General features: G+C 33.4%; 1 protein-coding gene across 1 annotated transcript in view; it reads right to left on the bottom strand.

Annotated features, from left to right (window-relative positions):
• The window catches only part of SMCHD1 (structural maintenance of chromosomes flexible hinge domain containing 1), a 155,326-nt gene that overhangs the window by 16,887 nt on the left and 121,963 nt on the right, over positions 1-16,476 (bottom strand). Inside the window, exons 38-42 of the mRNA XM_074200685.1 lie at positions 16,106-16,232; positions 15,806-15,925; positions 14,989-15,074; positions 13,013-13,135; positions 9,099-9,289 (exon numbers count right to left, since the gene is read on the bottom strand). Of these exons, the coding sequence (XP_074056786.1) occupies positions 9,099-9,289; positions 13,013-13,135; positions 14,989-15,074; positions 15,806-15,925; positions 16,106-16,232 (647 nt within the window). The remainder of the gene's footprint in view (positions 1-9,098; positions 9,290-13,012; positions 13,136-14,988; positions 15,075-15,805; positions 15,926-16,105; positions 16,233-16,476) is intronic.

Genomic DNA, 16,476 nt, shown 5'->3' with positions numbered 1-16,476 from the left:
GAATCTTCACCCTTGCCTTTTTTTCTGAACTCTGGATGCAAATCCCAAACTACCCCAACCAAGGTAATCCACCCCTGAATATTCTTCTGGCACCTCAAACACAACATATCTAAAGCAGACTTTAGGCCAATATAGTTGAGTGAATGGAGGAGGATGCCAGCAGGAGAAAAAAATAAATCATAGATCAAGAAATTAAAGGAAAAACTACCGTTACTTCTATGCCACTGAAATGCAAGAAAAGCCAGCCAGAAGACCAAAGGCAACAGAAAGGGGTGCTGCTAGCTGAGACAGAGCTTCATTCAAAAGAACAATCCAAAGGTCTCCTGAGACAGCAGAGACTGGGTAGAAACACTGGTACCCTTAAAGGTTTTTATATATAGGGCATAAGGGTTCCTCCAGCAAAGTCCCAGGGTGGCTCAAAACCCATGGGAGTCCTTGGAATGGGCTCAGGAACAGCAACAACCAGTCAGAAAACAATAGTGCTCAAAGCAGGGCAGCCCTGGCCCAGAGGTTCTGAGGTGCTAGGATTCTAAGATTCTATCCTGAGACAAAAGAAGGCCTGAAAATCAGTTTGATGAACTTCAAAGAAGTAGAAGGGCCAAATTCAAGGAAGTAAAGGTCAACACAAATACTAGGTTAGACCAAAAATGAAATAATGAGTAAAGACAAAAAGATGTAAATCATTTCAAGGATATCCAAAATACCAAGAGTATTAATTCTATAACAATAAGCAAAAAAGGAATTTTCCACAAGAACTACATGAATACTTAGAAAAGAGAAAAAAATAATTTAAGTGTCATAAGACTCCTTCCTTAAAAGTCATGATTACAAAAGTAAAGAAAAAAGCCTAGTGCTTAATGTTAAGAAATCACAAATGAAAACTGCTCAGACCCACGACAATCAGAGAGTAATATGAAAACAGAAAAAATTCATCAAGCACATCTTGAAAGAAATATTTAAAAGCCAGGAAAGTCAAGCCAAAGCTTAGAAATTCCATATTAAAGAAAAAAGTACAGTGAATATAACACTGGTCCTGGTTGTCATGAGGACCTTAGTTCAAATTCAGCCTCAGACATATAACACTTGCCTAGCTGTATGACCTTAGGCAAGTCACTTAACCCCAATGCCTAGCAAAACCCCCAAAACAACAAAACCTTTAAGTATTGAGAAAATAAAAAGGATTCAATTACCATAGCCAGGATCATGTAAGACTTGACAGCTTCTCACAAGAAAAGGAGATCTTAGAAAACAAAAATACAAAAAAAAAAAAAAAATGCTTGCAACTAAGAATAACTTAATCTGCATAGCTGAGTATAGTTCCAAAAGAACCTTTAGAAAAGAAGATTTTAAAGCCATACTAATATGAAAAGGCCAGAGCTAAATAAGAATTAAAAAAAAAAGGAGCCAAGAGTAATTTAGAAAAGTAAAATTATTTGAGCAAATGAAAAGGCTAACTTTCTACTAGGAGGAGAACAAACAAGTGTCCATCCCTCAGAAACTTTTTCGAAGGGCACACAGATTCATAGCACATTTATTTTTGGATTTTATGATTTTTCCCCCAATCTCACTCCCCCGCCCCCCCCAGAAGGCAGTCTAATAGTTTTCACATTGTTTTCCATGCTTTACATTGATCTTAATTGGGGCATGCAGATTTAAATAAGAAAAATACAAGATCTACAAGTGGTTGGTTTGGCGCTAAGGTGGAAGAAAAAAGAACAGTAAAAAGAGAAATACCTTAGTGTAGAGAGGAGGACTGCATCACAACAAAAAGGAAGAATAAGTCAACAAGCATTTGTTACTTGATTACTATGGACCAAACACTAGGAATACAACAAAAAGACACATGTTCCCTTGTCCTCCATGAATTTACACTCTAATGGTGAAAGGCAACAAATATCATAAAAGACATGGAGAAAGGACAGCAGCAAAGGCCATAACGAAGTGAACATAGCTGGTCTGGATACTCTACTTAAAATAGAGGTTTCTGGAAGTAGGAAGTGCAGGAGAGGAGAAATCTTCCAAGGAGAGAAAGCTACTGGAGTTGATGACTTTACAGGGAAAGGACTAGAACTTACTATTTCTCAGAACTAGAATACATTTGAGAAAAGATTTACAAATATGGTGATTCTAGCAGGAGTAGTTGGCATTAGAGGAATTTATCTTTACTGGATATAAAGGATAATTAAATAAATAGATCAAATTCAACAAAGTATCAGGCACAAATAGGGGATGGTGGACAAGGGGACAGGAGTTAAGGAGAATTATAATGAGGTGAGAGAATTTTTTTTTTTAGTTTTTTGCAAGGCAAATGAGGTTAAGTGGCTTACCCAAGGCCACAAAGCTAGGTAATTATTAAGTGTCTGAGGGCAAATTTGAACTCAGGTACTCCAGGGCTAGTGCTCTATCCACTGGGCCACCTTGCCGGCCCCTGAGGTGAGAGTATTTAAAAGCAAAACAAACTTTATAAAATATATTTTATTTGGGGGGCAGCGTCCTGGCACAGTGGATAGAGCAGTGACCCTAGAGTCAGGAGGGCCCGAGTCCAAATTCATCCCCAGACACTAAATTACAAAGCTGTGTGATGTTGGGCAAGTCACTTAACCCCACTGCCTTGCAAAAATAAAAAAAAAAATATTTGCTTTCCAAACTATATGCGACAGTAGTTTTTAATCAATCTTTTTTGGCAAGGTTTTAAGTTTGACATTTTTCTCCCTCCCCCATCTACCTCCCTCCCACTCCCCCCGGGGACAGAAAGCAATCTAATATAGGCTCAGCTTTTATAACCATGCTTAAACACAGATCCAGATTAACCCAAATGATACTGAAAGGAAGGATTAAAAGGAGTTGGAGAGGAGGACCTTGAAAGTAAGGATTGATCATAAATTGAGAAATGGCTAAAAATTTTGATAAGTAATATAATGGAATATTATTGTGCTATAAGATGATATTAGACATAATTTCAGAATGAAGTGAGCCAAATAAGAATAATTTACTGAATGAGAAAACAACTTTGAAAGACTTTAGAAAGTCTGGACAAAGCACAATAAAGGACTTAGATCACTAACATCCAGACAGAGGTGCTGGACTCAAAGTGCAGGAAGAAAAAGTCTTATCATTTTTGGATATGGTCACTTGGTGAATTTATTATGCTTAGCTGTACTTATTCATTACAATGCTTTTTTTTAAATTTTAAATAAAAAAATTATGTATTAAATAGGGTAAAAGTTGAAGGAGCTTTAACAATCAAAAAAAAGAATGATGAAGAGAAGGGTCACTGAAACATATACAGTGAGACACTGAAAACTATACAGTGAGACAAAAGAAAACATACAGACAAAAATTTTGACTGTTGTCTTGACACTAACTGCAAGACCTAAATTCATATATGAAAATGTTGATTTTTTTGTGGTATTAAAGTTCAGAATGCATTTTCTAAAATATATATAAAAACCATGATTACCTTTCCACCAAAATTAAGTTCAAGTTTCTGACTTTACTATTTCTCCATATAGCAGCATAGACTCATTTACTTGCTTTCAGTTTTAAACTCCACTCGCTTGTTCTGATTCTTTTTTCTATATGCAATCACATGTCAAGTCTTATTGATTCTAACTCCACAGTACCTCTCACTTCTATCCCTTTCCTTCTATATTTCCTATACATTACCCTAGTATTGGTGCTCTTTTACATTGCCCCTGTAAGATTTGCTTGCTTTCACTGTATCCTTCAATCATGACAAATTTGATTATTACCTGCTTTAATCCTTCAATGCCTATTTATTGTCAAATTCTTAGCCAGTTCTTCAAGGCCTTTCATAATATGGTACAACCTGACATCAAGTTAGTTTTCTAACCCACTGCTCTCTGATCTCTGGATTACTCACAAAAGGCACACTCTCTCTATGCTTGCTTGTCTCCCATGCCTGGAATAAACTTGCTTCACCAGTTCTTCCATAAGGAATTCCTCTTCTCTTCAAAACCCTGCTCAAGCTCCATATTCTAAATGAAATCTTTACTAATCTCAACTGCTAGTGCCCTCCTTCATTCTTAAACTACTGGCATTTCTTCTCTTTATCTTTATTCTGTATGTACTCGTGTATGTGCTTTTCATTTCATCCTGTAGGATGTAAGCTACTTGAGGAATAAAGATTTTTTCTTTCTTTGGATATGTCCCCAGCAACAAGGACAGTGCCTGACATAAGGCCTTCATAGATATTTGTTGACTGAATGACTGTTATCTCATCCTGTAGGTGCCTTGGTTGACAGCAGGTCATTACCACTACCTGCAATGTCTTTCTGCTTCTGCCTGTTGAAACCGTACTAATTCTGTATAGCACAATCCCAGTGCCATTTCCTAAAAAAAGGAGTGTTTCCATATTCAGTAACCCAACCAATTGCAATAATTGTCTCTTTACTTTCGCCTTTTCAAAGCATTAAGAATATACATCTCTGACATTTGTAAAAAAATGTTTATATCATCAAATATATAACAATACTGAACTTTATATTCTGAGAAGGAAGGATCACTGTCTTATCTAAACCTAGCACTTGAACAGGGCTTACAAGGATAAGAAATTAAAGAGGCAGAAATTACCGGTTAATTAAGTCACAAGTGAAATTCATACTAATACTCAGGAAATGCATATTTTTATTTTACTGGATTCAGTGTAGGAAAAATTTTTTGGCACAGAAGAGGGAATTCTAGAACCTTAAAGCAAAATAGTGAGGGGCAAACATAGGAGAACAGGTTCCAAAAAAGACAAAGTGACTTCTTTGCAATTTTCCATAGTTTCCTGGTAGCATTAGTGTTCAAATGAATGCATTAATCAATAAATACTTTTTACATACCATGACTATACTTGCCAATAAGAATACAAAGGTTTTCTAAAACTTCAAAGCTTCAGAAACAGTGTGTGTGTGTGTGTGTGTGTGTGTGTGTGTGTGTGTGTGTGTGTGTATTTAAGAATACACAAATCAGGCAGAAAATAAAAGAAAAATTTTAAAATATATGGAGAGAGGCAAAAATAGCTTGCTGGAAAAGGTAGGTGAAAGAGGGAATGGGGGGGGTTAATCATTATGTAAGAGATGGCAGATAAGCTGAGGTGGAAATTATTCTAAGAGGTGGAGATATTTCAGGCCCCTAAGCAAGGGCCCACAGAAGAGATGAAGTTTATAGTAAAGGGAGAGCAAGAAGAAAAAAATTTTGATGGTTCTTTCACTAGAAAGGAATAATGTACAATAAGTCTTGATAAATAGATGATGAGGAGATAGTGGTGAGGAAAAAACTATTAGATTCTTGAGGAAAAACGATTACTGACTGGGAAAGGTCAGTCAAACCTCTGATTTTTATAATCACTTCAGCAGTGGCATGTAACATGGATTACAAAGGAGAGAAACTTAAGGGCAAGCAGACCAATTAGAAGGTCTATAATAATAAATAATACAGAAAAAAGGTAATGAGACCTTGAATTTAGTAGCATGATTGAGTGAAAGAAATGGAAAAACATGAAGAGATATTGTGAGGACAGGGATTGAAGAGCTAAACAAGAATTTAACAGCTGATAAAAGTGGAGTAGACAGAATCAGGAAAACCATATAAACCTTGTCAAAAAAGTAGTGAAAGGCTTTATTAAAAAATAAAGATCAGGAGCAGCTAGGTGGCACAGTGGATAGAGCACCGGCCCTGGAGTCAGGAGTACCTGAGTTCAAATTTGGCCTCGGACACTTAATAATTACCTAGCTTTGTGGCCTTGGGCAAGCCACTTAACCCCATTGCCTTGCCAAAAACAAAAAAAACAAAAACAAAAACAAAAAAAACCCACACCAACTAGCAAAAAATAATGATCAAATGTATACCCTGGAAACAATGTAAAGACTGGCAAATTGCCTTCTGTGGGGTGGGGTGGGGGGGAGGGAACTAAGATTAGGAGGAAAATTGTAAAACTCAAAATAAAATCTTAAAATAAAAAAATAGAAACAAAAATAAAAAATAGAAATAAAAAAAAAAATAAAGATCAACAATATATTCAAAAATATTTAGAGCAGCTCTTCTCATAGTGTTTATAAAGACTTGGAAATTGAAGGGATGCTCATCAATTGGGGAAAGGTCAAACAAATTGTGGTACGTGAATGTAATGGAATACTACTTTTTGGGGGGTAAAGGCAATGGGGTTAAATGACTTTCCCAAGGCACACAACTAGACAACTATTAAGTGGCTGGATTTGAACTCAAGTACTCCTAACTCCCGTTGCTCTATCCATAGACTGAGCCACCTAGCTGCCCCCCAGGAATACTATTTTTTCATAAGAAATCATGAGGGAAAAGAGTTTAGAAAAGTCTGGAAAGACCTGAACAAACAGTGTGGAGTAAGCAGAACCAGAAGCACATTGCACACAGTAAAAGCAACATTGGGTGAAACTATGATGGACTTGTTCATTTCACAGTACAATTTTCAAAGACACTTCTAGACTTGAGTTAGAAAATACCATCCATATCCAGAGAAGGAACTATGGTGTTCAGATGCAGACCAAACCTCTATCTTCAATTTTTAAAAGCTGTCTGACATATTTTGTTTTTTTAGGTCTCTAATGTTTGGGATTTTTTTCCTTTTTGATTTGATTCTTGTTTCACAATATAATTAGTATTGATATATGCTTAAAATATTTAGACATATATAAAGTAAATCATAAAGCTTTCTATCAGGTGAAGGAGACGGAAGTAAGGGAGGGAGGGAGGGATGAAGCAAAAAGTGAAACTCAAAAACTTACCAAAAAAGCAATTGTTGAAAAATATCTATGTATGTAGTTGGAAAAATGAAAATGTCAAGTAAACCCAAAAGATATAAATAAAATTTTTTGTAAGATCACTGAAAGTAGGGAAAGAAGTTTAAGTTCAGTGATGAGGTCAGAAGTGTGGTTGAAGGGGAGAATTTTTTTTTTTAAAAAAAAGAAGCAATGGGGGCAGCTAGGTGGTGAAGTGGATAGAGCACCAGCCCTGGAGTGAGGAAGACCTAAATTCAAATCTGGCCTCAGACACTTAATAATTATCTAGCTGTGTGACCTTGGGCCTTGCAAAAAAAAAAAGCAACAATGAGTTATTTTCAAGTAAGTATCAGGAAGTTATAAGAGCAAAATAATAATGTAAGCTAAATAATTTAGCCTACAATTCTCATTTCCAGTTTACTCTAGTTCAGTAACTCTACTATATGGATTGTTTCCCTTTTGATCCCTTCCTATATCTGAAAAGCATAAGCAAAAGGCCAAGCCCACATTATCTTTTCTTTTTTTAAATAAGTTATTTTTCAACTACATGCAAAGATTAGTTTTCAAAATTCATTTTTTGTATAAATATTCTATTTGTTTCCTAATACTACAATAGTAGTATCTACCTATCATTTTTTGGTATTATTTTGAATTTCACAATTTTCCCCCCACCTTGTTCCCTCCCGCCAAGTCCCCACAGAAATTAGTCAGTCTGATAGTCTTTACTTATATAACTTCCATGCTATACATTGATCAAAACTGAATGTGTTGAGAGAAAAATCATATCATTAAGGAAAAAATAAAATATAAGAGATAGCAAAATTAAATAATATAACAATACATAAGACAACTTTTTTTTTAATTGAAGGTATTAGTCCTTGGTCTTTGTTCAAACTCCACAGCTCTTTCTTTGTATATAGATATGGTATTCTCCATCACAGATAGCCTACAATCGTCCCTGATTATTGCACTGATGAAATAAGCAAGTCATCACATAGATTATCACCGCCATGTTGCAGTTAAGGGTGTTCAATTTTTTTGGGGGGTTCTGCTCATCTTGCTCAGCATCAGTTCATACAGGTCTTTACAGGCTTATCTGAATTCTCATCCCTTCTGTTTTCTAATAGAACAATAGTGTTCCATAACATACATACATATACCACAGTATGTTCAGACATTCCCCAAATGGACATTCACTTCATTTCCAATTCTTTGCCACAACAGAGCCACTATGAGTATTTTTGTACAAGTGATGTTTTCACCATTTTTCATCATCCCTTCAGGGTACAGACCCAGTAAGTGGTATTGCTGGGTCAAAGGATATGCACATTTTATGGCCCTTTGGGCATAATTCCAAATTGCTCTCCTGAAAGGTTAGATGAGTTCACAGCTCCACCAACAATGCATCAGTGTTTCCTATATCCCCTCCAACATTAATTATTGTCTTTTCTGGTCATATTGGCCAGTTTGACAGGTGTGAGGTGGTACTTCAGAGATGCTTTAATTTGCATTTCTCTAATCAGTAATGATTTAGAGCAATTTTTCATGACTATGGATCACTTTGATTTCCTCATCTATAAATTGTCTCTGCATACCCTTTGACCATTTGTCAAATGGGAAATGGCTTGGTGTTGCTTCTTTTTTTATAAATTTGACTCAATTCTCTTTATATTTTAGAAATGAGTCCTTTGTTAGAAATACTAGTTGTAAAAATTGTTTCCCAACTTACATTTCTTTTGATCTTAGTTACAATGGTTTTGTTTATGCAAAAGCCTTTTAATTAAATGTATTCAAAATTATCTAGTTTGTTTTTAATGATGTCCACTATCTCTTCCTTGGTCATAATCTGCTTCCCTTTCCATAAATGTGACAGGTAAATCATTCTTTGATCTTCTAATCTGCCTATAACATTGTCTTTTATTCACCCTCCCATTTCCCCTAGACAACAAGTAATCTGGTATGTTATATCATGTATGCAACATTGTATTAGTGGATTATTCCCATTCATGGAACACTAAAAACTCAGGTTCAGCTGCTTTTTTTTTTTTGTATATGCACAGAAAAAGAAACAATCCTTATTAAATTTCAAATGTGATCAGGGTCACTACATTATCAATATTAGCACGGATAAGAATAGCAGTACAGCTATGAATCACTTATTAACAGGACCAACTTTCAATTAATTTAACAAATATGAAGACAAAATTTGCAATTATTAAGGTGATTTCCTAGTTTTTTTTTAATAAATTGCCCACAATTTAAGTTTTTTTCTCCCCAAAAGAAAAAGAGCTGGAAAAGTATTTCTAAAATAAATATTTAAATTCAAATTTTTCTAACCTGTTCCAATCTGGAAGAGTCTTCTTATAAATAGAATCAAGTGGCAACACCTGTTGACGACCTTGAGTTTCATCAAAGATTCTACGAGCAGCATCAGTGGTTAGAGTGACCACACAGTCCATATCACTTGCCAAGTGCCATGAAATAACCTTTGCAGCTTCATCATCTTCAATCTGTGCCAAGTGTGCAATCTATATGCCATATACAAAATTAAAATTCAAAAATTGCAAAGATTTTTAAAAAGCCGCATGTACTTTTGCCTAAAAAAACACTTCTGATTGCTGCAAAATGTATTGAGAAAACTCTGGAGTCAAAAAAAATTGCTTACTGGCTCATATCCTTTACTTTTTTCCCTTATAAAGTTAAAAAAATTCTTTAGATTTGAAGAGATGGAAAATGAAAAAACAAGGTATTTTAATATTTTAACAATAAACCACTTAAAATATTTTTGCTGATAAAATAGGTAATATTCTACTTTGAAATAAGCAGTATTTTGCAATTATTTGCAAATGAAATAAAATAAATAGTAAAAATTTAAAATAATAAATGAATAAAATAAAATGATGAATAATAAAATAAAATGAAAATTATTTGTAAATTTGAAATAAAATTATTAAGTGCCTGAATCTGAATTTGAACGCAGCTTCTCCTGTCTCCAGGGCAGTACTCTATCTACTGCACCACCCAGCTGCCCCCCTCACTATTCTTTGAGCTGAAATTTTGCTTATTTGTGAGACTATGATCTCATTAATGTCTATCTTTTAACAATTGCTCTTAATTCAAGTTTCCCATAATGTTAGAATATCACTGCCCTGAAAGTTGACCCCAGCATATGCACTGATAGTTCTTCTGTCCACTTTGGCTTTGTAATCCACTGTAAGTAACCAAAATCATTATACTTAGACCACAATTTTGCAGGATTTAATCAGGGGGAAAAAAGGGAAAGAAGGAAGGAAGAAAATCATTAACTGAATTATCTACAGAAAAAGCAAAGAGCAATATCAATTATATTATTTCTTTATGATCAAAAGGGGACAGTTTTCAATTGGGGAACATTCATATTCATCTTGGTTATATAACCAATAGATTTCATTTATGGGTAATTATGCCTTTTAGTATTTCATTAGATATTTGTTGTGTAACTTAAGACTATTTTTGAAATCATGGTGCAACTCAAAATTAACTGCCTGGAAGAATTGACAGAGAAGACATCCATGTACTAAACACAACTGTTTATGAGGATGTATGCAGAAGCTTTATCTTTCAACTCATCCTTTCACATTCAAATTTGGTCAGAAGTCAAAAGTTCTAAGATCCCTATTAGCAATGAAATAAGGTGACATTGGTAAACAAATCTAATTTTGCTCAAAAATGCAGATTCTCCAATTAAATTCATTCTGGTCAAAAGGGAAAAAGCAATAATTAAATGCCATGTATTTATAAAATAGAAGGAAATAATGATATCCTCCTTTTAGATGTATTTATAAATTTTTAAAAATAGATTAAAAGTTTGTCTTTTAGGGTAAGTGAAACAAATATTTCAAAGTCACAAATTTTGCTCTAGGTAAATCTATTCTATAAGAAAAGGTAATTATTTTTGTTTTTCAGAAGTCATTCAAGACATAATTATGATTTTGACATTTATCTATTTATTAAATTAAATGAATGTTGTTGCTCCCTCCAACTTCATTAATTTTTCTTGTTTTAATACAAATCAAAGCTAGAACTTCTTCAGTTATTAATTTTTCATCATTTAGCGGATTTGTAGTAACATTGAAAAAGATAAAATAATTTTATCGTATTTCTAACTTGAGGAGAAGCATCTGAGAGTTAAATCAAGTCATCATCCTCCTCCAGGACCAGGGTAGTGCCCCCCCTTACAAGTTTGTGCTAAGTCAAGAAAGGCACAGTGCTAATGAATTCAGGGGGGAAAAGACAAAAAAAATTAAACTGAAGAATAATTTTTCTGCTGGGGGGAGTGTAGATTCTGTTTTGGTATTGGATACTGGTCACATACTCAAGCTTTATAATCCTCTCCTTTAAAAACCCAACCTCAGGTGGTTAGGAAAGTGGCATACTATATGTTTGATTTCAGCAGCATTTAGCAAAAGGAAAAAACAATTTCCATTTTGTTGTATGATTCTAAGTGTCCAAAAATATGTAGATACCTTTCAACTCTACTTTATCTAAAAGTCAAAAAAAAAAAAACTAGATTAACTTCCTGAAATTAATCATAATTTCTTTTTTCTGAAGTGATAAGGAAAAAAAAAGTTAAAAGAAACGAACCATCTTTACACTAGATTAAAAATTTTGTAAACTTCATTTAAGCTCTGACAAATCATCTCTCATTCATGTTTTATGACTATTTGAATTACTTGATATAGGACACTATTCTGCATGAATGTTTGGAAACTGATTTTTTTTATGAATATATAAATGTTTGGGGAATCTATTTTCTTATTAAGAGAATTTTGCAGAGGTAAAAAATATGGAGAGATTGCATGTTTTGTTCCACAATCTGTGGATTTCATGCTTTATACAAATTATTTTATAAAAATGTTTTTCATAATTTCTTTTTCTTTTTTGGTGAGGCAATCAGGGTTAAGTGTCTTATCCTGGGTTACAAAGACACTAAGTGTCAAGTGACTGGTGATGCATTTTAACTCAGCTCCTCCTGATTCCAGGATCAGTGATGCTATACACTGTGCCATCAAGGTGCCCCAGACATTCTAAGTCAATATTTAAAATAATTCACATGAAGATGATCATCCATTCTTATTGTAAACACTACCTCACTTTTTGATGTACTTCCACATAGCCCACCACTGAAAAGAGGAACAGTCCCAAACAACTCAATGCTACTATTGTAGGAAATTAACTGTTTGACTTGGATGAAAAATTAAGAACAGTTTCTCATATCTATTACTGACAATATTAATTTCATTTGTGCAGCCCTGCATGGTACACAAGGAGTTTGTGAATAAATATTACCTGCAGAGGAGGAGGAAGTGTTGCATTGAGTCTAGATGCATCGCTTCCTTCTGACCTGTAGGTATTACCATAATCTTAACAGTGTAAGTGATGTATATAAAAGTAAATCAGAAATCTGAAGCCTGAGGAAAGAGTAGGAAGAAAAGATGCACCAACAATGATGAGGAAAATCAGGCAAAAAAGGGGATACAAACACACTCATGCATTCACAGACTAAAAAAAGTCAAAACTAAATTTAGAGAAAAACTGAAAAGAAAAAAAGAAAAATGTAAAGGATCATGGTTCCAGCTAGACAAAGAAGGAATCTTCAGTTAATTGAAAATGTGATGTTTAGGTTCAAAAATAGATAAAATTAATAATTTGCAAGTAAAAATTGGCAAGATAAAAAAAGATAACCCAACTCACCTGGAAAAAGGTAAAATTGATGAAGGAGAAGACAAAAAAAGGGAAGGGAAAAATTGTACTATTTTTATGTCAAGAAACAAATTCAAATTGTACTTCATTTTACAAAAATAAAATTCTCAGAACATCTTGGAACAGATCTGTCAACATTCAGAATTAGAATCAGTACTTAAATTAAATTTTGATCCATTTTCACTCTGCTCAACATCATTCAAATGTGAACTATGGTAAAGATAGCACCTATTTTATAACTTGATGAATCACTGAAAAGCTAAACAGGAAAAAAGGCCTAAAAGAACTAACCTGCTTAATTAAATTAATTAAATTCAACCTTATCTATCTATCAATAGGAACAGAAATTATGGAACTTTTAGTCTAGGTCTAGTTCAAACTTGGCTAGAACAAAAGCAAACATGAAAATGGGGCATGCTATATATATAATTACACAAAGACAAAAATGAAGATAAGGGAGTGAAAATAATTCAAACTACTTTTCAAAAGAGTTAAAGATAGAAACTTACCTTTCCTAAAATGTCTGGATTGCCTTTAGGATAGTTTGGAAGAGTACAAGATCTCCTGGGTTGCTTCTTTAGCCCCTCTTGTTCTGACAATTTTTGTTTCAGAATCATATCAATGTGAGAAACCTACAAATTACAAATGAAAGAAATAGTATCCAAGGAGCAGTGGAAAAGGAATGGAATTTGAGCTAGAAATCACATGAATGTCTAATCCACTGGGTAGTCAACTGTCACCCTTTTCAAAAGTACAGTGATTTGACTACTATGCTCAAAATAAGAGTTAGATGTATAGAAGGGAAACTAATATATTCAGATAAAGGCAGCCAGGAATTATATAAAATGACTAAAACCAAAACTGACACATACCTGGCAACTAATTCAGCTTATAAAGTTAGTAACATGATAGAGTGACCCTCTTCCCTTTCAATGCCTCACTGAAAAACCTCTCTCTACTACCCCGTAATTCTATACAACAAATATTTTTTAAAAAGCATCTACAATGTGCCAAAATTTGTGCCAGTTGCTGGCTGACAATTGTTTTTCTTAACAAATAACCTCACTCCTACTTAACGGGGAAAAAAATCAAATTCATTCACCCCAGGTTGTCTTTTTCCCATGCTTTACACTATTCAAATTTTCATAAATTTTTTTTTTGCAGGCTCAGCTTTTGCTGACACTTTTGATTCAATCTACCCTTCACAGGGACATAATGCTCACAGGATCTGAAAAATGCACATTAAAAATTTTTGGCCCTTGAAGTCTGAATTTTTTCTTTTTTTCCTATCTTACTGTTAAATATGAGTTAAGTATTTGGTCATAGGCTACATGAAGGTCAATGTTAAGTAAAAATACTGAATGAAAATTTCAAAAAACCAAAATAAACAATGAAATATGAAAATTTAGGGGCAGCTAGGTGGCACAGTGAATAGAGCACCGGCCTTGGAGTCAGGAGTACCTGGGTTCAAATCTGACCTCAGACATTTAATAATTACCTAGGTGTGTGGCCTTGGGCAAGCTACTTAACCCCAATGCCTTGAAAAAAAAAAATAATAAATATGAAAATTTAAAAAAATGAATCACATGAGGAAAATAATAGTGATATTTCATTAAATATAGCTTGGCTAACTATTGAGATTTCTAAGAGAAACCTTAATGGTTTTAAAATAAGGCCAGCAAATAATACAGAAAAAGCTCAGCACAGAATTAAGGTTTCTTTTTTTTTTTCAAGTTTCATATTTAAAACCATACTTTCTCTAAAAAGTCTCGCCTAATAACCCTTAATACTACTGCCTTCCTCTCTGCTGATTATTTCCTGTTCATCTTGTACATAATTATTTTATACATAACAATTTGAATTTTGTAGCTCCTTGAAAGCAGAGACATGTCTTTTGCCTTCCTGTGTGGGTGTGTTTGTGTGGGGGGAGTACAGTATAGAGTAGGTGCATAATAAATGTATACTCATTTATTGAATTCAACATTCTATCTTCAGTTCCCAATCCCAATTATTCACTCAAGTCAACTACTTTGTCAAGAATGTCCTCACTGACATATCTTATAAAGTATATATTATATATCCCTTTAAGGTTTAGCTTAGGCACCATTCCATAAAGCTATTCCTGATCCTCTCAGGCAATGTGTGCTAATTATTATTGTACCACATGTGCATAAATTAAAATTCCATACATACCTTAAAAATATTTGTTGACTGAATTTAAAAGCATGATTAACATTAATACTTGGATAATCTCATCTAGCAAAGCTGATCAAACTACAACTGTAATCCATAATCAACACCTTCCCAGTTAACCAAAAGAATGCAGTGCCCTTATCACTGCTAAGACTAAATTCAGAATAATAGTAAAATATTTGTTTCATGATAAAAACTATTTTCTAAGCTTGGAATTTAAGAAGAATAGTATACATACATGCATGTGTATATATAATTTGAGAGGGTTTATGGTCATTCTTAACAAACATACCTGTGGTGGTGTTGAAATGTTTATGTGCTGTTTTTTCAACTCATTTCTCAAATGGACTTCTTTTGACCCTGCTTCTTGGGCTTGACCTAAAATAAATAAGAAAATAAATAACTCAGATCAATGCAATCAGATGAATAGTAAGGACTATTCATATGTCTTGAAGTTTTTTTAAACTTGATGGTAAAACATGAAAAATATATCATGTGTATTCAACATAGTAATTATTATTCTGTACTAGATTATCTAGAGTCATGGTATTTTGGTGCCTAGAGAAAGTAAAATATTTACAAGTATTAAAGAATCTATATTTTAACATGCAAACATGTCATTCAGAAAACAAAAAAGCCCCCCCAATGACTTAAAAAGATGATATCTCTGCTACTAATTCTCAAGTCACACATGTGCTTATACAAAAGTGAATGAAATGATGTAGAAAGCATATATAAAACACAACACGACTATTATAATAAAGAAATCAAAGTCTATCAAGGAGAAATAATCTATTCACGGGTCATATTTTTAACAAGTTATGATTGGTTTATTAATAATCTGAAAGCAAACAAGGTAATGATGTCTGTCAGTGCTATACATAAATGATCATTAAAGGATAGATTTTTAAAATGAACTGGTTGAGTGTGTAGGCGCTGTCCAAATATATTCACATTTCTTTCCTTAAGTTATCTAGTTTGGCTACATAAAATTGCATTTCTTCTAAAGTATAACCAAAGCTTCATTAATCAATAAATATATAGTTGTTAAACCTCTATTGCCATGCCCCCATAAAAGTTTATAAGTGCAGTAGAAAGACAAAACTTACATTTCATTTCATTAACAAGCTGATGACTGGCATCAAATAAATTTCGGTACAGTACAATGGACTGAGATAGCTGGTCTCTCTCTTTTGTAAGTGCTGCCATCTGCTGTTGCTTTCTAAAGTCTAATAAAAAAATTAAAATAACTTACTTAAAATATTTTAATGTTTATGCTATAAAATTAATTTTTGATAAAATTGAAGAGAAACAATAATTTGCCAAATTTTACCTGAAATAATTATACTGCACATAAAAATAACATTAAGCAAGTAAAGTTTTAAGAATCCCTGTCTTGAGAAACTCACCATTATAAAACATAAATGGCAGACGGTAAGGTTCCAAAATTCTTGATAAAGCTGGTAGCTGAGGTTCAAATACAATAAAATACTCAGTACTGTCCCTTCCAGGGCTATTTTCTGCCAGCACTAGATCCTATATAAAAACAAACAAACAAAAAACAAACCAAAAAACAAACAAAAAACAACCCAATAAGAGAAACTAGGTTTAAAGAAGGTATTTTTCTATAACTAATGTCATTAAATTATACTCTATTTTAAGACAATTACTATATAGTTGCATAAATTTAACAATTTAGCATTCACTCAAAAGAAATCAACTAACTGTTTCTTTTTTAACAGAAATCATCTTGTTAAAAATTACCAAACTGAAATACTGC

This window comes from Macrotis lagotis, chromosome X, assembly GCF_037893015.1.
Source record: "Macrotis lagotis isolate mMagLag1 chromosome X, bilby.v1.9.chrom.fasta, whole genome shotgun sequence".
Classification (NCBI taxonomy): domain Eukaryota; kingdom Metazoa; phylum Chordata; class Mammalia; order Peramelemorphia; family Peramelidae; genus Macrotis; species Macrotis lagotis.
Note: the sequence above shows the minus strand (reverse complement) of the source record. Positions and strands in the feature narration are given on the sequence as shown.